The 24,390-nt window shown below is 40.5% G+C and overlaps 1 protein-coding gene across 5 annotated transcripts in view; it reads left to right on the forward strand.

Moving 5' to 3' along the window:
• The window catches only part of CALD1 (caldesmon 1), a 124,774-nt gene that overhangs the window by 30,050 nt on the left and 70,334 nt on the right, over positions 1–24,390 (forward strand). For 4 of the 5 annotated variants that reach the window (XM_083859575.1, XM_083859577.1, XM_083859579.1 and 1 more), the window contains exons 1-2: positions 14,330–14,850; positions 15,578–15,693. In XM_083859575.1, coding sequence (XP_083715701.1) covers positions 15,623–15,693 — 71 coding nt within the window. In that variant the 5' untranslated portion in view covers positions 14,330–14,850; positions 15,578–15,622. Of the gene's footprint in view, positions 1–14,329; positions 14,851–15,577; positions 15,694–24,390 lie in introns of those variants that run through there. The other variant, XM_083859576.1, reaches the window with a different exon arrangement.

Below are 24,390 nucleotides of genomic sequence, written 5' to 3' on the forward strand. Positions count from 1 at the left end.
CTTCCCATGAGATGAGCTCTAAGTTCCCATGAGTTGTGCATTTATGAGATATTTAAATACCTTAAAAATGTGAATCCAGGCAAAGAAGGCCATACTGTCCAAAAGCAAGTGGGATCATAAATGTGAGTCCTTTTTCCCCTGTGCTCAGGATCAGATATTCAAAGAGAGCAGTGACTGCCCTCCAGAGCAGTTGAAGTTGTGTTGGAAAAAGGTACTTCAGTCCTTCAAACCTGAACTGACCCTTTTTGGTTCATCAATTGCACCTGCAAATCCTCCCTCCAGGGACTCACCCATCTTCTCCAAGTGCAGGAAGTGCCACCTCTCTCATGCTGAAGTCCCTCTGGTGCTTGTCAAAGTGACAAGAAAAGAATCCTGTCACAAAAAATTTAAGGCAAAACCTGATCATATTTTCCACACTTCACTTCCACGTGGTTGAACAGGGAGATGGGTTTTAGGGGATGTGAATGAAAATCCCCTGGAATGGGCCATTTGTTGCCTCTAGGAAATCATGAAAGCCAATGTTGTGGATCAATACATTCATTTGGAAAGGAAAAAAAATCCAGCATTATCTCTGTAATGGAAATGAGGCTCATTTCTTTATCTGAATATAAAAGGCAGTAAGAATTTATTATTATCATGACAATCCTGTTAAATTTTCTGTTAGTTCTTGAATGCAACCAAACCTGACTTTGGAGGGCAATCTGACATGCTTATATGAATTATTGTCAGAAATAAGTGCAGCCCTCAAAGTTCAAGGTTCAGAGTCACTGGATGGGGATGGTTGTGTTTTTTTTTTTTTATTTTCCCTTGGGAATGTTTGTTTTGTTGTAAGATGTTTGCCATTAGGAAACATTGTGTAAGAATAGGTTTGGTCAGCTTTTTCTCCTAAATGTGTAAGCATTTCTGTGGAGTGTCTGAGGATATTTCCTATGGCTTTGCTGTGCTGGGGTAAAGTTAGATGAGCATGGGGTGTCCTCTCATCCATCCTCTCTGATACTTGGAAAAGGAGGGGCAGAACTCAATCTTGCCCAAGTTTCCCTGTAATTTCTGGGATCTCAAGTGACCTCTGGGCCACTTTTTGGGAAAAGCTCTTTTGTGAGAGAGGAGAGAGCCTGGTGGGTTTTGTGTTGCATTGGGTGGCTGAAGAGGTGTTACAAGTGTTTGCAGTGGCTGTGAACAAACCCAGAGCATCATTTAAATATGGAAAGTTATTCCTCATTTAAGGGTGAACCCAAACCTGTTGTGACTCATTCCAAGCTCTGGACGATGAACATTTTTTATTTGGTAATTACATAATAATTTTAAATTATATAATTAGGAATTACAGCACCTAAGAATTGTAAAACAGACACACTGAGCAGCTGAAGAGAAATCTCCTGATAAACCATGCCTTGTCAGACAGAGGTTTAAGAACATTTGGGAAAAAAAATTATTAAAAATAAATCTGAACAAGCAGAAAGATCAATATTTAAGGGCAGAATCACTGCTGTGAAGGGAGTGGAGTTGACACCTGCTCCTTCTCAGCTCCATCACAACAAGCTCTCCTGTCACTTTTAAACTGCATTTCTGTTGCTGCTGAACTTCCCATGGCCATTGTTTGCTTGGTGTCACTTCATGGTGCAGACCAATCTCTCTCTGATAAATGAAATAATTCAGAACCCTGATGATAGATACACTCTGCAGCATTACACAGATTTTCCTTGCTTACACTTTGGTGATGCTTTCAGATCATGGTTTGCAAGAGCCTTGGCCCAATATTTCTTCTGTTTAATGTGGAAGTGAGAAGCAGCTGAAATTTTAAAGAGTATCTTGTCTTCAGCTCATGTTGTGCACTCAGGTGTTGTGGTGGGAAGCATTTTTAAGTGTTGATATGAACTGAGCTTGAACTCCCATTCTCTGGAAGTTCCCCATGCCTATTTTCCAACAAAAACCCAATTTTTTTTGCAATCTTTTTTCACACGTGGGCTCTGCGGGTTTGGAACTGCTCAGTCTTTGGCCTGACTCTCACTTTCACTGCAGTCCCTTTACACAGTTAAGGCATTCTGCTACAAGGGTCTTAAAATGCAAGTAGATGACATTTAATGGCTTGAATGAGAAACAGGTCCCCTAAAAAAAAAATAAAAAAAAATAAAAAAAAAAAATTAAAAAAAAAATAATAAAAAAAAAAAAATAAAAAAAAAAAAAGTGAAATTGGTCTTCCCTAAATTGTTGAGTGCTGACCTTGAAAAAACCTGTACAGTCTCTGCAGGCAGAATGGAACTTTTTCAAAAGAGATACCCCAAACTTGAAGAGATTACCTGGGACAGGGTTTTTTGGGGTTTTTTTTCTGCTTTTCTTTTTGGAAGAAAATTCTTTTCCATTACACTTGGTACCCACATGTCTGTCTTACAGCACTATTTACTTGTCACTGAATTGCTGGTATAGTATTCTCACCTTTATTCTTTTTCTCACTCTCATTCTTTAGGATTTTTTAGATTTGCTTGTTTTAACAATTTATATTTAACGCGTATTTTGGTTATGTGGACGTGTTAAACACTCTGTATTTTGAATATTGGGAGGGTTTCTCTATGCAGGAGGCAATGTTTAAATATATTTTGAGAAGGGAGGGAGGAAAGAAAAGCTGTCATCCATCACCTGGCATTAAGTCTGACTTTGAAAGTTTGATACAAACTAAATCTGGCTGTTAGTGCAGACATGATACAAATGAGCTGTGACTTTATGATACCAGCTGTTCCTCTGACAGGGTAAAAGGCCACATAGCTAGAATAGCATCTTTTGTCCAGAGCAGTGTTTCCCTTGGTTAAATGTGGGAGCCTCAGGCAAAAAATAATAAAAAAAAATCCATAGTTATGTGACATGTGCAGTCTGCAACATGTTCATGGAGCTCGGGGGGCTTTTTACTGATGTTTTTCAAAGTCAGGGTTATCCTAAGTGTGCTATTTTTTGCTGGTTTTATCACTGAGAGACAAATCTCTGTCATGTTTTTCCCCTGGTGTTAAAAGTGAGGATGATCTGAGCGCTGTTTTCCTTACGAGTAAAAAGAGGATCCTGAATGGCAAAACCTGAGAAAAGACGGTGAATCTCAATAGGAAAAAATTAATTGAATTAGTTATTTTTATTAATTGTTCTCTCAATTTTTTATTTTTTTTTCTTATCAGAATGTTTAGGGCATTTAATTCCATAAAAAGTCTATGTGATCTCTAAAAAGGTAACAATGAGCACTGAGATGTCACTGAACCTCTGTGTCCTTGCTCTGTGTCTCTGACCTTAAAACCACACTAACCCTGGATAACTCAGGTCACAGGAGCTTATAATTAAACTTGTAAATAAACTGAAACAATGGGATTTATGAACAAATCAAATTAATTTTCCTTCTGCCACTGGACCAAGTTTTCAAAATTTATTCCTACAGGTACCAGACATCCCTGATCCATTAACTATGAGTATTACTAGGAGCAACATTGAGAAGCGAAATTTAGACTCTTTTACACTTTCTTATCCACTGTGAGAGATGGCAGGGCAAACAAACCCACCTTCTAGTGAAAATGCAGAAAGTAAAAAATAGATGGATGTAGAATTGTAACAGGCCTGCAAAGTGAAAAGGCAGAGTTAAGAGTGTTGAAAAATATTCACTTCTACCTGTAAACTTCTTGGAGTAAATCTTAAAGATAAAGATAAATCTTAAAGATAAAGATAAATCTTAAAGATTTCAAAAGCAAAGTTGAGGATGTAAAAGTTGAAGCTGTTGAGTTTTCATGCGCTGCTGGTGATAATATGAAGAAAAAAAAAAGAAAATTCTAAGCACTGCTAAATAGGACTTGGCCATTTCTATTGCAAACATCCAATCTTTACTGTCCAACATCTGTTTCTGAAATTATGTGAAGTATTTATTTAAAAATGTCTTACCATGATAGTCTAAGTGACAAGAGAACATCTTGTTTTCATGAATGTGCAGAGTGGTATGTCAACAAACAGAGGTCCATACATGACATTTGAGGAACAAAACCCAACCACAAGGAGTTCCACATTCTGTATTGATTTTTTTTGTTGTTGTTGATGTAAAGTCCCCTTAGCCAGCTTTCTCCTTATGGTTATATCCCTGCAAACCTGGACTATCTCCAAGGAGAACTTAATGCATCCCTTCCATCCATGCAAGCAGGCTGAGAGTGGGAGCACAGGGCTGGCTGCAGATGCAGTCAAAGTGAAATTGTGTGTGAGATGCTGGAGAAAATGTGTTAATCACAATTATGAAGAAATAACCAAGAGGAAAAATGACATGGAGAAGTTAAACAGGTAACTGACTCTGCTTTATACTACAACGACACAGACTTGAAGATTCAGAAAGCTGAAAATGACTCCTTTATTTTTGGGATGTGTCTCCCTTTTATATTATTTTACACAGACCAATTTGATTGGTGAAACAAAGACAAACCTCTTCACTCCCATTGGCCAGACCAGAGGGACATCAAGAAGTCCCTCCTAGAAAAAGAATGAATAACGTAGTTACAGTTACAGAAACATTTCTCCTGTTTACAAAAAATTCCCTGGAAAAAGAATTTTCCAGGGAAAACACCTCAGGTGTGGAACCAGGGCTACAGGTAACATTTTAGCAAGAAAATTTGATGTGCTATCAAATGTGTGATAGCTGCAGAAGCCATCATCATCCCAGTTGAGTTTTATAGCCATGATTTAAATATGAGAAGAGATTCTAGCCCTTAAAGACCAGAATTTTTATTAATTTTATTAATTTTATTATTTTTATTAATATTTTTATTATCTGAAAATGCATGCCTTTTAATGAAAACAATTTTCTTCTCTCGTTTTGAGTTCTAAACTATTCAATTGTGTTGTTCTGAACTTCAGTCAAGTTGCCACGTCCCTCTCCAAGACGTTGACATTGAGTGTGAAATGATTTTGGGGTTTTTTGGGTGTTTAGGAGAGGGAAGGGAACATTCTGTACTCAGATGTGGCAGCTGCCCCCATCCTCTGGGACAAGGAATTTGAGCAGTGACTGAGTTACCGTCAAGGGCTTGGTACCATTTCAACAACACGAGGTGACCTGGGGCTTCTGGAGAAGTCCCTTTATCCACATGGCAGAGAGGTTGTTCCTAAAGTTGGGTTACTCTTGGGATTTATGGTTGATGATAAGGAAAATCCCTTTATTTTTAGGTTCCCACTGTTTTGCAGATGCTGATCGTGCAAAATTTGTGTGTTTAATTTTGGCACTGCCACCCTCACCTTCATTTGTGTCACAACTTGATTGATTCCTGAGAGTCAGCAAATCTTTAATTTTTGTGGCTATTGAGAATCACACTCTGATATTTTCCCTTTGGAAGACTGTACGAGCAAAAACTCAGTTCTGTAGGAGTAAAATGGGCAAGATTTGACCTTGAAAGTGAGTAAACATTTAAAGAATTGCTTCTGCCGGTCAGTGACACACTGAAAAATTAGGTTCATTCTTTTATAGTTGTATTGATCTTACAGGTTCTTTTCTTCTCCCCCCCTTTTTTCCTCTTTCTTTCAATTTGCTTTCATCTTTTAATTTCTTCCACCCAGCCCAAAGCAAAAAAAATCTCTAAGCAATGGCCTCGTTCAAAGCATGGAAGCCAAAACCAACCTTGCTTCAGTTTTAAAACCTTGCTTGAGGGAGCCAGAATCCCTTTTACTTAAATGATTTAATTTTCGAGCAGTATGAATCATGCAGCAACTGCACAAGCTCTGGCTAAGAATATATTATACATATGTTTGTTCTTTAGGCAGTAAGGAGAGAATACAGAACTGGAGGTCATTTGAGTTACAACTGCTTTGGGGGATTTTTTTTTTATTATTATTTTATTTTTTTTTCCCCCCTCAAACATTCCTTCTGACAAATGCAGTTTAAATGGGTTTTGTTTATACGGCGTGGAATTGGAAAGGCCCAAACTAACCAGGCTTTACACAATGTGGCCTCCTTCCAAATTAATCTAAAATATTTTAATCCCTCTGGAGTTTCCTTTATCCTCTGCATCTGTGCTATAGTGGAGACACATTTTTAACATTTCTTTGAGGAAAATTACCTTTTTTTTTTCTTTTTTTTTTCTTTTTTTTTTCCCTCCAACTGTACTCAGCAAGGTCAACGGAGCACTATTTAAACATCTGAGATTCATCATTTCTCTGCACAACAGAAAGAATCATCATAAAAGCCCTAATGAATCCCGACTGCTCGCCAAGCAAGGGAGTCCCCTTACGGATACTGGGGATTAGAGACAAAGGATACATGCAGAACACAAGTTTTTACACTTCAGCTTTTGCAATTCTTCACTCAACTACCCCTCAAGAAGGGGAGCAAGGGAATGTTTGTGACCCCTCAGAACAATTTTGGTGAATCACACCCTGCTGGAGCCAAATTCTGGTGTTGTTGCCTGGGCCAATTCTGATGTTGTTGCCTGGGACAAGGATTTTGGGGGTCTGGCTGGAAGAAAAGGGGTTCCCCATCCTTGTGGGACCAGCCTGGAGGGGATTTTTCCCCCTGGGGAAGGAGATGCTCCAAGCCATGGGCAAATTCTAGTGCTGGCAACCTCAGCCCCTGCCTGTACTTGGTTTTAAAGGCCTTCTTGGAACTCACTTTTACTAAAATTTTTTTACTAATTTTTTAAAATCTAAATACTGAGAGAGGCTTAAAATTTTCAATTTTTGTGGAAATTATTTTCCAGGCATTTCAGAAGCCGCTGCTGCTCCTTCTTGTTCCCTGTAGTTCAGTCAGTCTGAAATGGCTCCACAGGGAGCAGACACAGCTTTTGGGATCTTTTGGGATGTTTTATCTAAAAAACTTTAACATGGGCATTTTTATCTGAAATAATGTTATTTAGCTTTTTTTTTCCCTTGGTAGATGATACCAGTGGTGGTTTATATATCTGTGTTTGTTCTAGACTTACTGACCCTCTGAATCCTGCAGGATCATGAAGTTCAGGTAACTTTAGGATTGAACCTCTGAAGGTTCAAATGAAAATGAAATGAAAATTAAAGGCTGAATTCCTCTGTTCTATGAAGGCCTGGGGTTTTACCACGGTTGTTTTTGAATTCTCATCATTGAAATCCTGCAGGGACTGCAGAGAAATGAGTTTCTCTGCCATTAAGGCTTTGTCCTGAATCCTGGTGGACTCTCCCTTTCCCAGCTATGATGTGTAGGGATCTCCTGCCCAAGGGGCTGCAGGATATGGGATTTTGGGATGGCACACAGGGATAGTGATGGTCTGGGTGAAATCACCACCCCAGGCTGGCCCTGCTCTCAAATGAGGACTTACACCCACCTCAAACACATTTTCCCCATCTTTTCATGTACTCAGAGGTATTTTGGGACCACTGCAAGCCATCCAGTAATGGAATAAATTCCAAGTGCAGCAGGAGACCACATTGGAGGAAAAACTCATTATGTGCCAAGGGCATTTCTTTCACTTTTTCTCCCGATACTGGAAAATATTCCCCAAATAGTACATCTGGATGTGGAGGAGAAGAGAGGGAAAAGATGAAAAACAATCCTTTAAATTCAGTAGGAGCCTATTTAATGGCTTGTTTAATCTGCCAGCTGGCACAGCATTGACTTCTTGCTGCACATACTTTCAGAAGACCTATGTAGTTCTTGGAAGTGAGTTTATATTAAGGTCGTAGAAACTTAAATATGGATAAATTGGCAAGGCTGCTTTTTTTGGTGCTTAATAGAAATCAAGAAAGTGCTTAGTCATCTCCAAAGATATTTCTGTCTCCTTTTTAATGTAAATACCAAAAATAAGGTGGGCTTTAGGCAGTAGGAAAGTTGGTGGAAATTCAGATCTGTTCCCTGTGTGTGCACATCCTCCAGACTTGGAAATTGTATTCCCTATACAACACCAAGCTTTGGGCAATGTTTTCATAATGTTTGTGACACACTTTTCTTTGAAGTAACAATATGAGTTTCCACATTATGAATTTGTGTCCTCTGCAGCACTCCCTGGCTGAGAAAACTTTTGCTACCTTTATGTAGATTTTATTAGGGGTGTTTTGCAAGGTGGTGCCACCTAATAGGTTCTCTAGGTTGTAGTTTGCATCTATTTGATAAGACTCTAAGTGCTGATGCTTTGGGATTTTAATTGGCTTTTTGTGAAGGTTGATGGGTGCAGCTGAGAGCAAACTTGATGTGCAGTGTGATGTGAATAATCACATTTACACTTTGTGTTCCTGAAAAGTTGGGCTGCATGAGAATGCATGTCTTCTGTTTTCAATTACTCTCAGCAGTGGAAAAGCAAAGGAGAAAAGGATTTAACTAGAGAGCAACCTGTCTTTTATGTTTAGGGGTTCCTTTAATGGGATCTGAAGTGACACTTGTCAGTATTTACAAGCTGTAAAGGTTTTATTTGGTTCAGGTAAGCATTGAAAAATCTGGCTGTTTATTTGTGATTTTTCAGATATGGCTTTTATTTCCTTTGTTCTCCTTAAGGGTCCCAAGCTATTTTCAGGTGGCGTTTTTTTGGCGGATTTTTTTTTTTAATTATTTTTAATTTGGGGTATGGATTGTAAGTTTGCAAGTGATATTACATGGGACTTTGCTTTAATTCTTCTCTGTGCACATCCCTGTGGTTGTGAAAAAGGGGCTTCATGTGCCTCTGGTGCCCAGAACTGACACTGTGAGCAGACAATGTGAGCTCCGTGTCTCAGTCTGAACTGGGTGGAATTACATGGCAACAAGGGAGGCTGGAGGAGAAAAGCCCATGGGGGTTTTGCATCCTTGTGGAAGAGGATTTAGGGAATTGTAGTAGGTAACATTTAGTACAGAAAGAATTTCTTTCCCAACCTATTACTTTGATAGAATTTTTTTTTTTTTTGCCTCTAGACCACACAGATATCTGAGGCACTGTTCCTAAACAAACAAAACAATTAAAAAATTTATTTGCTTTATGCAGTGCTCAAGTGTAACTTTCCTTTATCACATTAATACAAAAAAACCAAAACCAAAATATTTGTGTGTGTCTCTGTGCACACAGGATATTGCCAGGTTTCACCTGTCTTGTTTATTTGACTCTCTGCTGTTGGGTCCTCTGGTTTGGTGATATTGTTGTGTTGTTTTGGTGTAAAGATATTGGGAGGGAAGACGAGTTAAAGTTCAAAAGCAACAGGCAACACCTTGAAAATTTATCATTCATTTCTCCCAAGGAACTGCTTGGATTCAAAATACTCAGTGTTTCTCAGGGCAAAACTAGTAACATCAGCAAACCAGAGAAATTTAGGTGTGTTGGGTTTTTTTGGTCATATTTCTTTTTTTCTTTACAAATGCAGGGATGATCTCTAAAACCTATTATTGTTGCTTGGTGTTTGCTCAATAAAGCAACCAACAGAGACCTCTCCAACTCTCATTAGAGTTTATGATGTTCAGCACTAGGCAGAGCTGGATCATGTTTTAACACAAAAAGAAAAAGGGTTGAAAGCACAAAACTGAAGCCACAGTGAGCTTGGCTGCATTGCATCTTCATATTATTTTCTATTACTCTTTTATGACTGACTTATGTAGCTTAATGTATCGTGGTTTTGTGTTTTTGAAACACGTTCCAGAAAACGTGTGGAGTTTGAAGCCTGGCTGGGGGAGTATTGCTGTTGGAACTTTACCTTAAGGTTTGCTCAAAACTTTTCATTATTTTTAATGGCATCGCCTTGGCCTTTTAATTCAAGACCTGAGAGATAAAGTGTGTAAATACAGTGCTAAAACATTTGTAAAATCTGCTTGGAAACAAATACATTCAGAAAAATGTGATGGTGAAATTTTTTTCCATTCTATGTTCTATTTTTATTTATTTATTTATTTATTTATTTATTCCGTAAAAATTAGTGGGAAATTGGCATTTAACAGGGCAAAAAAGTGCATTCTCCTCTCTAATGTGTCTTGGTCATCTGAGCCAGTTTTTCTTGCCTATTATTAAGAGCAAAGAGCTCCTGGCTGGAAGAACAGCTGCTGGTAGAAGCAGATAAAAGGCAAAGGTAACTGGTCAATGATATCCCATGAGTTTGCTCTTCCCAGTGTTTGCTTGCAGGAAAAAGTGAACACAAGTCAGAGCTCATTTGAGGAATTAAGCACTTTTTATAAATAGTTCTGTGGGCTACAAAATCTTGTTTCTGTGTGTTTGGCCTTGTTGTCATTACCTGGGTTATTCTCATTTGTGGTTAAACATTGGTAAAGGGCAACGGAGCTTTTACTGCACTTTGTAACTACAGCAAAGGCTGAGTGTTTCCCCAGTGATGATGGTACAAAAATAACTCATTTCCCACAGGTGAGAATAAAAGCAATTCTGCCTTTGAAATGTGTGTGCACAAGGGTACAATAGGATGAGGCAGCCTTATATTGGCAAAATCTGGGATTACACCAGTTTCTGCCCTGCAGAGTGTGCCCATCGAGCTTTCATTGTGTGTTTTAGATGAATTTGTCCTCTGAGGGTGGAATCCAGTCCTGATTGAACTCTCTGGGAAGTGTGCCAGAGATTCCAACAGGAATTTCAGCTCTAGTTTGTATACGAGGAATATTTCAGCGTCTTCTGATCTTTGGGGACAACATACTTGAAATGCTTCAGAGGACACTTGGAGGGGGGAGTCAAGGGTTGATCCTCCTCACCATGAGAACCAGTGGCTGTGCCAGCAGCTCCCAGCTATTTGTTCTTTCTTCTTTTGTCTGTTAATGGGAAATGATAGACAAATGTCACAGAGAGCAGGGGTGGGACCAGTGTATGCAAATGCAAATGTCAAGAGAAAGCTCTGCCTGGCCCTGAAGTCAATGTGCAGTGGAAGAAAGGAGAGGAAGGAAGCAGGAGGAGGGAGTAAAGATAAGTGGGGACTTTCCACTGCAGCTGAGATGGGAGATTCTGCTGCTGCAGCACCAAGGTTTGCTGACACCTCTGGGGCAGCTCTGCAGAGCTCCTGCCCTATTCCTGTGCTGAATGAGATCATGGATACAACAAATGGACCAGCCATGGATCTTTGAGTTGTAGACCCTGATGCCTTAGGATTTTAGCTTTAATATTTTTCTTATATTTGTGATCCTGCAGTTCTTTAGTGTATAACTCTAAACTCCACGTAGAATATTAGCTGCTGCCTCCCCATTTTGGTCAGACACAAAAATTCCTCTCCAGGCCTGGCAATAAAGGACACTTCACTGTCTCAGGCCCTCAGAAATGTAAAACAAAAGTCACTCAGGGGGAGCAAACTTGAAGTAAATGATTTCATTACCTGAAGCTGTAATTGTAAGATTAACCCCCAATATGCAAATGGACCAAACTTATAAAAGTGTGAAAACCTGTTGTCCATTTTTGGATGTAACCCCTGGGATGAGGGGTGTTCATCTACCTAAGTGTACCTGAAGGCCCTTCAATAAATATAATAGGTATTTATTTCCTAAATTTTGTCTGGCCTGTGTTTTTAGGTAGCCCTGATAAGGCATCAACCCAAGGAGTGAACTCTGGCAGGAGCAAAGTCCTATAAAAATCTCCCTGACAACATTTTCAATGTGGTTCTGCAGCAGCAGGAGCTGTCACAGGGTCTGGCACCTTCAGGAACATTTGTGATGTGCACTTTGGGAACCTGTGCTGGACCTGGGGTGGGTAAAACCTGTTCAGCACCATGGCCTGGTCCTGTGGGCCATCAGAAGTTTGCAAAGCAACAGCTGGGAAATCACTATTCTATGTAATCACTGCGTGTTTTTGCTCAGGATGCCACAGAAGTGTTCACTAATATGTGTATATATATATATATTCATCAGGTTTGCAAATGTCCCACCAATGTACATGAGCTTTTTTCCCCACCCATGAAAGATGAGATGGAAAACTTTGTACCAAAAGCAGAAATTTTAACACATAGTTTGATTTCCTTCTTGAAATTCTTTGTAATTCACTGCCTTCTTCTCATAAATTCAGTTGTTTGGAAGTAAAATATTCAAAGAACTGAAACAGGGTCCTTGAGAAAACACCAAATTAATTTTAATTTTTAATTTTCTCATGCTAAGGTTGGTTTGCCATTGATGAATTTCCCTTGGAAGTCCTAAGAACCACAATCAGATGAAACAAGGAGCAGCTCCATTGGAAAAACACTGTGTTCTAGTGACCCAGTGTATTTATTTTGCCTCAAATCCCAAATGAGCTGTTGTGTTTGGGAAGGAATAAAGCTGCTTGAGAGGGGTTTGTGTGTATATATGTACATGTACAAGAGTTTATTTTCTGCAGTCAACAGGAATGCTTGGCCAAGTTTACAGAAACAATTGCAGATGTGGTTTTGCATGAAAGGAACATTGAAAATGAATTTATGTAGCCTCACTGTTGGTAATTTATGATTCCAGTGGTATCTGAACTTGCATGAGGTGTGACAAAGGAGAAATCAGTCCTTTGAACTCCCACCTTTTGATTTCAGTGAAGTCACTCCTGTTTCTGAAAGACCTGAGTGGCACTGAATGCTTCTAAAGCAAAATTAATAGGGGAGCAACGAAAATAATTTCCAAATGTTGTCTGACAGATTTTAATCAAAACCACATTTATTTGTTTTGACTGAAGATAGATTAGGGAACTCTAATTCTCCCTGATACTGCAGCAGAATGCTTGTCATACCTGCATTTCATGCCTGCCAGATTAAACAAGTCACATTTAGACAACGAGTGTTGCTGGCTGAGCTGCTTTTAGCTTCAAAAGGGGCAAGGAGGAGGTTTTGTTTTCACTCCTGAGGTGGAGGAGGTAGAAAGAAAGAGCAGTGGTAGTCTTAGGGATACAGTAGATGTCATGGCATCCAGTCAGATATAAAATATTCTTTTATGCTTCTCACTGGCCAGTCCTTTGCTGACATTTGACAGGTTTGACACCAGGGCTTTGAGCCACCTGGGGTGGACACCAATGGGAAAATGAGACACTTGGATTAATGAGGGGTACAAGTCACAGAGCTGCACAGCAGTCTTGGCTTGAATCAAAACTGAGTGAGAAATTTGATGCTTTTGGTGGCAGTATTGAGAAAAATAGAGGGCAAAACCAGGTCTTCTGTCACCAGCTGACCCTGCAGTGAGGACAAGGCAGAGGACAATCAAATGTTTAGTTGCAGGTACTTGGGAAACCTTTGTGTGGACTTGGGAGGGTCCTGAAATTTCTACCAGCTCCTGCAGAACTGGGATTTTGGGGTAGTTCAGGATGGGCCTGTGCTGTTATCCCAATTTATCCAATTTTGGTTGGGCTCAGGAAGGAGGGGACACACCTGGGGCACAGCATTCAGGGGGCTTTAGATACCATGGGAAACTCAGCAGAGGATTATTTCTCTTGTTACAGAGACTTAGGCTAAATCCCCTTGGCTTCCCTTTGGGTGAATGAGGAAATTGGGAAGTTTGGGAATTCCCAATTGGGAAATTGGGAAAAGAGGGAAGTGAGATGGAATATGCTCATCACCAGGCACAGCCAGCACAGAGCCCTGTGCAATACATGGCTGGGCTATATCAGGGAATAAATAATCCTTTTGTTTAAAGTTTCTTGGCTCAACCAAAGTTGAAGCTGGAGCAGAAGCTCAGATGCAGTCTGGGAGCTCAGGTAGGATAAAGGAAGGTGAGGACCGGGATGGGTTTGGAGAGGACATGAGGGTGATGTTGGTGGGTGGACTGGGATATTTGGAGAGGACATGGGAGTGATGTTGGTGGATGGACTGGGATATATGGGGAATGATGTTGGTGCACAGAGCCTGGAGCAGCCCAGAAGAAAAGGGTGTTCCTGGAGAGTGGAGAGAAGACCTGAGTGGCACTGAATGCAGGAGGTGATGAAAGTGCACAATAAATCAGATATCAAAGCTTTGGGGAGGTGAAGCAGGAAAAAGCTTTGGGATTCTTGTTTTTAGCATGTGAATTGTCATCCTACCAGCCAGCTCTTTGTTTAAATCCCTGCTGGTGACTGTGCTCCATAAATGCTGCTGCCAGGTACAGCCTGAGTTCCTTGAGGAGCTTTTTAGATATATGGTCTAACTGAATTAAAATTTTTTTTAAAAAGGAAGTAAGCAGCAGCTATTGTAGTGTCTCTATCAGATTTGCAAAATTAACATTTCCTTTGAATCTGCACACATCAACCCCAGACAAATGCGAGGAAAAAAAATCACATCAACAACAACAAAAATTTTAAACCACCTCAATCTGGGAACAAATCAGGAAAAAAAAATACCCTCAGGGAAAATAAACTAATAAAGTAACCTTCACAAAACCCCTGCCCTCAGCAGCATTTTAATCCAAAAAAAAAAAAAAAAGGGGCAGAATAAGCCATCAGTTCCCTGAAGCCATTCAAGGCTTTGCTGGTGCCAGTGATTTTTATGGGGGGCGGGGGGGGGAATAAAAAGAAGATATTTTTGCTCCATCTGCAAACAGAGCTCTTCAAATAATATCCAAATGCACCTTGGCTTGGTTTCTCTTCAGCTGTGAGCAGGTCCTGAGCCACTTTTGCAAGTTTTTAGCACGGTGGCTTTTCCACCAAGCTGGGAAAAGTGATTTTTTGTTTTTTTTTTTTTTTTTTTTTTTTTTTTGGGGGGGTGGAAATCCAGGGAGTGCAGCGCCAGGGCTGGGATTGCAGAGGAAGCTGAGGCCTCCAGCCCTGCACAGGAAGCAATCTTAGAGCAGGCCTTAAATGCCAGATTCCAGGCAGAGTTTAACTAACCACTGACAGCTCTGTAAACAAAGCAGGGACAAAAAGAGAGCGGCTTTCCCTTTTCTGGTAGTCATTTTTTGGTTTGGGGGCTGCAGGGGAATTCTGTAATAGTCGGCTCGATGGGATATAAACCGAGGCTGGAAAGGCTTTGTGTGTGAAGAACTGGAAAGGGGAAAAATACTTCATGGACTAAATCATAAAGAAGAAGGTAGGGCATGAGCAAAACGTGTGGATTAAGCTACAGGAAAAAAAATCTCGCTGCTTTTCGTTCTTTGGGCAGGATTTGTACATAGTTTGACTTCCTCTGGATGGTATTTAAAAGCAGTGGCTTATTTTTCTTGGAGCTTTTAATTCTCTTTTCGGTTTTCTTTCTTTTCTAATTTTCTCTTCATTTTATTTTATTTTTTTTTTTTGCGTTTCTGAAGATGGGGGTGGGAACAGCCAGACGGGGACGAACTTTTTGCAGAACTTTTAATTATCTAAAGACAATAATGTACAACTAATGTACAACTAAAGACAATAAGAACTCTCTCGTGCAGCTCTTTTACTGCCTGCAGTGGAAAAAACTGGAAGCTTGAAGTTAAAAATCCTGCTGAATTTGTTGCTTTTGTTAGTGGAAAAGACCTGTGACGTTACAAATAGCTGGTCTGCGGCTTGCAGATGTACACAGCCCTTACTTGGAGCATGTTGATTTAATTTTAACTAGGAAACCGAATGCAGGCATGGGCTATGTTTATCCTACAAGACATTTCATTAATCTTGTTTATCTCAACAATGCTGAGGAAGTCGAGGGGATTTTTTTGATTTTTTTTTTTTTTTTTTTTGATGGAAAAAGAAAATAGTTGCGGCGAAGTTGAGGCAGCAAAAGCAAACTAAATGGGCTCAGTTGGTTAAATGTGTTTTCACTCTCATCTAAGTGCTCATCTCCCTTGTAGATTTGGATCCTTGCAGAGGTTGGAAACACCTAAAGCACCCCCAGCATGGATGACTTTGAGCGCCGCAGAGAGCTCAGGAGGCAAAAGCGAGAGGAAATGCGCCTGGAGGCAGAGAGGTGAGTGAGCTCCTGCACCTAAAAAATGCTTATCTTTGCTTAGTGCCTCTGAGAATTCCTGCCTTGAGTTCCACAGAGTCCCTGTGCTGTCCATACGAGCCAAAAACCAGCTTTGGATAATGTCGTGGGATGTGTGTTGTCTGATTTCCCTTATAATTTCTGGCTCCTGGTTATTTTGCCACATGGATGAATGTAAACAGCAAAGGTGGTGGGACATGGCAATGTGAAATCATAGAGAGAGGAAAGCTCATCCTCAGGTGCTGTGTGAGTGCGCTGCAGAAAGGGCTGTGCTTGCCAGATATTTGTATATCAGATATTAAAGATAAAGTTATAAGATAAAAACTGGGATACACTTGGTATATGCAGTGTAGTATCTGCGTGAATTCTCTGCCATTACTGGGCATTGCTGTTGTGTTTGTGCTGCCTCTTGTTGCTTTTTATTCATTTACAGCCACTTTATTTGGGCAGCAAGAGCAGCATTTGCTGTCAGAGGTTACAGGTTTGCTTTGGTGAAATGAGAGCAGAATTTGATGTGGGTACAATGATACCAATTTATGAAACAAATACCATGAAAAATACTAGGAATGACATTTCATTATCTAACCCCATTTTACACCTGCACAGTTCTGTTTGCTTTAATGGAATTTCATGATTTACACTGGTGTATGCAGGGAAAAAGGCTCCATTTATTTCTGTAATGTCTTCAGTGATAGAAAGATGTGATTTAGTTTATTAACACTGATTTAAAGAAATAAAAGCGAGGTTTAAGCACATTTTGTTCTCATTTTTGTATGTAATTCTGAATAGGGACTTCATTTTTGTTTCTTCCTCTTTAAATAAAGATGTTAAAGGAAAGGCTGAGACTTTAGGATGTGTTGGGAATAGAAGCCTTGGGTGGTCTGTGGAGGATATTCGGGGTTGTAATTTGGGAATTTCTGTAGAATAATGCCACTTGACTTCTCTTTGGAGACCTCCAGGCCCTTGTTGAGCGTGCAGAGGCTTTGGGGTGAGCTGGGCTTTGGGCAGGCAGGGACAGCCTGAGGGGACAGTTGGCTCTGCCCTCACCCCTGGAGCTGAAATCCAGGTTGTCACCTGTGTCCCATCCTGATGGGAAGTGTTTTTTCCACATCTGGGCTGCTTTCTTGGAGTTTATTGTGGTGCTTTCATGGTGCTGGGTAACTTGGTGTCAGCCTGGCCAGAGGAAAAGGGCTTTGGGTCTGTGTCCCATTTTCTGATCACTGCAGATGTGCTCCATGCCCTTTCCCACACATTTGAAGGCTTTCAGCAATAAATTACAGTACACTAAATCTTGCTGTACTCCCCTGGCTGCTGCCAGCCTCAGGCATTCAAGTACAATGAGTCAGAGCCCTTCAAAGTCACAAGGCTGCTTTAAAAAAATAAAAAAATCTCAGGATCTTAAAAATAATTTAGTCTGGCTTTTTTATTTTATTATTTTTGGTTTGCCTTAACAATAACAGAGCTTGAGTCTCGAGTTGGGGTGTGACTCTGGGAGCTGGGACCTCCCAAATTCTGCCCCAGTGAGGGCAATGTGGGGCTGAGCATCTGTCCCCACTGCAGTGGGGAAAGGCAGCAGCATTGGGGCAGTTATTAAAAATGAATTTTTGTGATGCTGCATTGGTTTGGGGATCATCTTTGCCTGTTAATGATACAACCACAACACGTTCATGTGTCCTAAGCTGCAGAAATCTGCTGGCCAGACTTGCCTCTGAACACTTTGGGGTCTTTTATGGGGTAGGTTGCGCAGCCTTAAAGGGCAGAATGGAGGTTGGAAATGAATTCCTCCCTGAATTCTGAGCAGAGGCCACTTCCCCAGCCCTCTCCTTGCTATGGGGAACCATGCCTTAGAGCCAGAGGTTGTGTTGGGAATGGTGAGGTTTCATGTGCTGTCAGATTCCCAAGTGTCTGTGATGCTGGAGCCACTGATGTCCAGCTATTTAATCTTTGGAGAAGCTTAGTGTAAACTCAGTCCTTCAGGTCTGGTGTTAGGCTTTGTGTTTTGGAGTTTTTTTGTTGTTTTGTTGGGTTTTTTCCCATTAGGAATGTGTTGGAAATGATATTTTGCTGTGCTGTGTAGCCCTGGCATTCTGGGTTTTTTATGTTTAGGACTGATCCTGAGAACTCATTTTGAAGAACTCTCTTGAAGACAAACATTTTGAACTCTTTTGAAGCCCAACATTGCATTTCACCCCTTGGTTCGTGCTGTGGCTGGTAGTTCATGCTGTGACAACTCAGATAAAAATTGACACCAACTCAGAAACAAAGTGGGTTTGGTTTTTTGGGTTGTTGTTTTTTTTTTTTTTTTTTTTTTTTTTTTTTTTTTTTTTTTGCATTTTAAGTTCTTATAATTTCAAGTTATTCCAGACATACACAGGCTCACTGCGCCCACCCAGAAATTTTGTCCAGCCACTTTTGGTTTGTTTTATTTTTTTTAACTATTTATATTTGTCTGGCTCTCTGGAGGTCTATCAACGTGTTTGGAGCAGCACTGCAGACCTGTCTGGGAGGGGGGGACACATTTCCAGCAGCAGACATGTGGGACTCTGGCCAGCTTTCTCTCCCAGGCTGTCAGATTTATTACATGTGCTCAGCCTGGCAAGGACCCAGCCTTGGGTACCTCAGGGGGGAAGGAAACTCTTCAGGCACAGGCTGGGAAAGCCAGGACAAAGTGTGGCAGTGTTGACTTGGCAGAATTCTGCACCTGAGCAGGTGGGTGAGGTCAGGGAAAAAAGGAAAAAAAAAAAAAAAAAAGGATAAACGTTTAGCTGTTGGAGTGATGGGATGTGCTGCATCTTTAGTTGCTCTGTGGCAAAGCTGAGGCTTTGTCCTGCTCCCCAAGGACAGAGGGACAGTGGTTTTATAAAACCCTCAGATTTTATAAAACCTGCAGGTCCCAGTCTGGAGCTGGCTGAAGTCAGTGGGAACTGATTTTACACTGATTTTAGTGACCTTTGGATCAAGCCCTACCTGAATTATTCCAGCTGATTTATGAGGCAGTGGCAGCTCTGAAGGAGGTGAATAAAGGTTTTCCCTTCCCAGCCGTGGGGTCCACACTGTGTCAGAGTGTCCCAAGAGTGACTGCACAGAACTGACAGGAATTGGAGCACAGGGGGCTGAATTTCCCTTCTTTCAGCAAAGGGAAAAAAACCAAATACCACCTGCTGCTTTGTGCCTCTTCCTGGGCAGTCAAAGATGTTCTCTTGAGCAAAACCACAGGGTTTTGTCATTTTGATGGAAGAATTTAGCCTGGGGCTGGGTAGAGTCTGTGTGTGTCTGGAGGGGTGGTGCTTTCTGAGTCTTCAGTCTGCTGCAGCTGCACTGAAAAACTGAGCTGAAATACTTCTTGAGATGACCATGGACCTGTTTCCTTGACTTCAGCATAATTGAGAGCAAAACTAAGCCCTTGAACTCTCTAAAGAATATTTCTCAGGTTAATCTGAGAAGAGTTTAGCACTTAAACATCAATTTTACGAGTGGCTTGACTTGCCATTGAACCAGCAATGAATTTGCACTTCTGCTTTGTCCTTGTTGTTGTTGTTTTGATAGTATTTGGTGGGTATTTTATTTTATTTTATTTTATTTTATTTTATTTTAATTATACTAGGAAGCTGACCCATTTTGCTCCACATCATCACTGCTGCAGACTTCAGGGAAGTGCTAGGGTCATTGTCAGGTTGGCGTCCATTTAGCTGAAGATTAATTTTGAATCTGAACCAGAGTTTTGCCCTTTGTTGTGCCCTTCCCTAAGGAATTGCAAATCTTATCATGGGGAAGGAGAGGTGTTGATCATCCTGTGAAAATATGGCAAAGAGAAGGGGTTTTCTAGATCAAGTAGATGTTATTGAATTCACCCTAAAATAGGGTATGTGAGTAGGACATAGAGAAAAACACTGCCACAGAGCTGTATGGTTCCTGGCAGCATTAATTTCTGAAGGCACTAGTTAAGATTTCTTTATTTTTAAATTTAAAAAAAAGATCCTGCAGGTCAGGGATGGGAGCAGCCTGCAGGAGGCCAGAAGTCCCCTGGGGCAGAAAATTCCTTGATACAACTTCAGCTAAAACAAGTTGGTTAATCCCAACTTGGTACAACTGCAAAAGAATTAAGTGAATTTCAGCTCAGATCTGTGAAGGTGTGTAGAGAACCAGAAAGAGATTTCATAATGCTTTTTGGTGTTCCTGTTGAGCCTCTTGTAGCTCTGGGAGCACCCAAAGGGCTGATTCATCAAGTTAAGAAGGTCAAACCAGCAGGACAATGAGAAGCAATGAGTTTCTTATTTTCTGGAGAGGTTAAGACTGGACACATTTGTTTCCATAGCATTTTAATGCTTCTGGAGAGCAAGGAATTGTCACCTTTGCCAGCCACAGAAAGTAAAAAATGTCCTTTTCCAGTCCAGGACAGTGAGGGTGAGTGTATGTCCATGTTAGATCAATATTGAATGATCACAAATAACTTTTGAAGCTGTTTTTCATTCCTGCAGTGGAATTATCTCTGGAATGGGGTGGACATTAGTGAGAAATGTTAAACAGAGTTGAGGAATTACACAAAAATGGTTCCTTTCTGGTTTCCTTTTTCTAGAAACACGAGGAGCTGCCCATTTCTTGCTCTCAGGCATCTGGTTATGTTTTTATTAAGAGTTTTCAGAGGCTGTGCTTCAATTCAGCTTTGTGTTGAGGAAGGGAGAACATGATCCTAATACAATTTTTCAATGATTGTGTGTTTGAACACAAGAGAAGCTGGCTGCATCTGTGATCCATGTCATTTCCCAATGCTCATGCTTTATTTCAGAGCTGTATTTCCCCAAAAATTAAACCCTCTGTCCTCCTAAAGGCTGTTCTCCTGAATATTCCAAGCCTTGTTTGCTATTAGAAAAAAAACCTACAGTTTTTTTATCTCTCCATGAACTTCATAGATCCTGAAGTTGCAAATATTTTGGGGATTTATGTTTGTCTTTCTGTAAAACACTCCCTTTTTTTGCTAGAGCTGAGACATGACATCTTCTGCCCAGGAGTTAAATATTAGGGCACTGAATAAATAAGATTAGAGATGCGTGAGAGCTGAGAATGAAGTGGAGTGCTCCAGATGTTCACCTGTCCTCACAGCTGCCTGCAATTCCAGGCCTGACAGGACAAATTTGGGTGGTTGAGGTGGGTTTGGCCCTTCACACTGAAATCTCTGTGGTGCAATTTTTGGAGTTTATAGTTCAAGGGTCTGGACAGAAGAAGAAATAACAGCAGCCTTTGAGACTGCAAATTTGCAGACTTGGGATGGTATATCTTAGTTATTACATTTAAATGCCTTTTTCTAAGAGAACAAGAACATTGTTGAACTTATTGCTTAATTATGTTACTATTCTTCAGGGCTCAGAATGGTAGAAGTTATTAGACATGAGAGAAATTGCAGTTCTTGCCAAGGAGTGACATGAAAATAAATTTAGCCAGAGTGTTTCTAGGAGCATCTGCTTCTCACTGTGAGCTTGCACTTTATTAATTTCTTCATGATCTAATATCTGAAATTAAACCAGATAATCAGGAGATGAGATTTCCCTTTGAAAAGCTGAGGCTGACTGGTTTGCAGGGATAATAGACTAAATGAAGTCAAACTCTAAGGAGTTTTACACACGAATGAGCAGAGTTATGTAAACACTGTCAGATTGCTGGCAGCCTGGGCAAAGCCATCCCTTCACAGCTCCCTTCAAAGAACCACAGAGGAAAAAATGTGATTTGCAAATGAAAACCCCAAACTGACTTTGACTTGCAGCAGCATCTCGTTTGGTCAATTAGCTCTTCCTTGCATTTTTGGCTTTGCGCCTTTAAACAAGTTTTTGATTAGTGAAGATAAATGTTGATAGGCGGCTTTATTTCTCTCATCGTAACCTGCTCATTAGTTTGTGCTAAACTGGGAAAAATCCCTCCTGCCAGCAGATTGTCCTTGCGTGATCATGGTCTTTCATTGCATGAAGGAAATCATCAGATTCTTCTTGGGTGAATTAATTCATCAGCACACAGCTCAAGGAATATCCCTGGCCAAAAATAAGGTCAGTGGGCAGTTACTTCAATTCAAATCCTCTTTTGCCCTTCTCTCTTGTACAAGCTGGAGAGTCTTTTCTCTCATTACCATATAATCATCTTAGACTGGAGGATTGAGTCAGTTCCTTCAGGGCTACAGTCTCATTTCTCCCTCAAATTTTTGATGGGATAGATGAGTCATTTCAATATTCTAAGGAGAAGGGATCTATTGGTGATTAAATTAATATGAGAAAACCTCCTACTAAAGTAATGAAAATATCATCATGGTTTTTTAGACCTGAACAGGATATACAGGATATACATAAGCAGGATATACATAAATTAAATGAAGAAAATATATCTTCAAGGCAAACCTGAAATGTTTAGGCAATTTCTTAGGAAAGAAATTAGGGGTGACAGCCCCAGTCCCCAGGAATGGTGGCAGGGAGGGTCAGGTCAACAAAAATGATACAGATACAGATTAAAAGGAGCAGTAGTTGTGTTGGTGTTGCAGCTGAGCCTTTCTCTTCCTGGGGATGCTGATGGGAAGTGGAAAAGTAAGCAGGATGCATTTCTCGGTTGTTTATTGGAAAGTATAAACCAGTTGGGTGGTGTGTGTGTGACAGTTAAAGGTTAGCTAAAGTCTTGACATTAAGGAAATATAAATAGATGCTGTTTTGATCCTTTTTATCTCAAAATTTATTGGTTGGTCCAGATAAACTTGCTTCTTAATAGTTTTTTGCTAGATAGTCTTGATTAAAAGGCCAGCAGGTTTGTCATGCTGACAGAGAAAATCAAGGAAAGGCAACTCAGCAACAAGGTGTGGCTGATTTTGGTTTGGGATTTTATTTTTTGAGTGTTTTTCTCTGACATTTTTCTGCAAACGTGCTTCAGTTTCCTTTAAGAGAGGTTGTGACCCATTTTTAGTGCAACCATAATAGAATTGATCAAGACCTCTTAGTGAGACCTCTTTGCACGATCTAAACCTGATGCAAACATATCATGGCGAATTTTAAAGTCAATAAAAATGCACAGAGTGGGAAAAAACCAAATCAATGTGACTGGATTTCCTGCTTGTCCTGGATTTTCCTGCATGAGCCTCTCCCAAGTCTGGTCTTACTGTGAGACAACATGGGAGGGTAAGCCCAGTCACATTTACACTGGGAGGTTTGCACGGATTTATTGCACTCTGTTTCAAAACAGGTAATTTTACCAGGTTTGAAGTAATTTCTGTGCACAGAGCAAGGGCTCTGTGGCTGTGACACATTTCTAAAATCACTGAGAACATGCACAGTTACGTGTTCACAAGACACACATTTTCCCAGCACAAGACAGGTCCCTGTGTGTAATGGCTTAATTTGGAGGAATATATCTTTTTGGGGTTAGGAGGGTGTTTTTGAGCAGAATTCCAATGAGCAGACAGTGTTAACAGGAGCAAGCTGGTTTCATTTATAACACTGTCAGCCCTCCAGTTGATAGGGAGAAGTGTAGATGCTCAGTGTTATCAATCCTGGGAATTTCTGAAAGGCAATGTTGTAATTATAGTGGTGAGAAAGATGCAGGGCTGAAGTTGGCTCCAGAGCAGAATGCTTGCTTAATATAAAGAATTAAACTTTTTCCATCTGTGTTTTGTAGCAGAGAAAAGAAATAAGGTGGTATAAATGGCTTTAAAGGAAATGGATCTTTTGGGAGGGGAGAAAAAAAAAAAAAGAAGCAACAAACCTCACAAATTTGTTTTTGATCTTCACCTGAATTCCAAAACTTGGCCATCAGATTTTCACAGAAATTTTTACAGCTGGGACATGAACCATTACAAAAGTCTCCTCTATTCCTGCCACTTTTAGTGCCCATCAGAGAACCAGAGCACAGCAGAGGCTGGAGAGGGAAAGCCCTTTCCATAATCCAAATACAGAAGAGCTTTATTTGTCCTGGTGCCTCCTCATGAGATGATGATACCATTGTGTTGGCATGTCACATCGTGCCATCCCTTATGATGAAATCCTCAACCTGCAGTCTGGCTTTTCCTTTTTCCAACATAGAAAATGTTAAATTGGTTAGAAATTAAAAGAAAAATGTGTGTTTCCACATGAATAGGATGAATGTAGTTTTTTAGATTAGGTTTCTTTCACTATTCTGTGATCACCAAGCCCTCACAGCTTTTCCAAGTTCATTTTCAGCCCACACCAAATGGCAAACTTGTTCTGGGCACTGCTGCTCGGATCATTCCTAAGATTCTCCAGCAGCTCCAACTTCAGTGTCTTAATAAGGCAGCACCAGAGCTGGGGAAAGACAAGGAGATGGATTCTCTAAACACTGGCTACACATGGATTCCTTTTATGGTCCAGCTTGCACGGTGGGGTATTCCTCTGAAGGTCACAGACAGGGATAACAAAGTGCTTCCCACTGCAGATTATTTTTTGAGGGCTGGCATCATGTGTCACATCCAGGCTGTGAAAGAAAGAATTGGTTGGGGGAGTGTGGAAAAAAGGGGGGAAAAGCAGAGCCTGAAGTTCTGTGTGTTTTGCATTGATGCTGTTGCTGCCCTCACTGGGGCTGCAGGATGGATTTGTGATTATCCTGTGGGAAATGTGTGTGTGGTGCTGATATTTCACACAAAAATATCCCTCAAAATCTTCTCTGTAGGGTTTCAGGGATCAGGGCAAATTTTCATGT

Source organism: Zosterops lateralis, assembly GCF_965231275.1.
Source record: "Zosterops lateralis genome assembly, chromosome: 4".
NCBI classification, from domain to species: Eukaryota; Metazoa; Chordata; class Aves; order Passeriformes; family Zosteropidae; genus Zosterops; species Zosterops lateralis.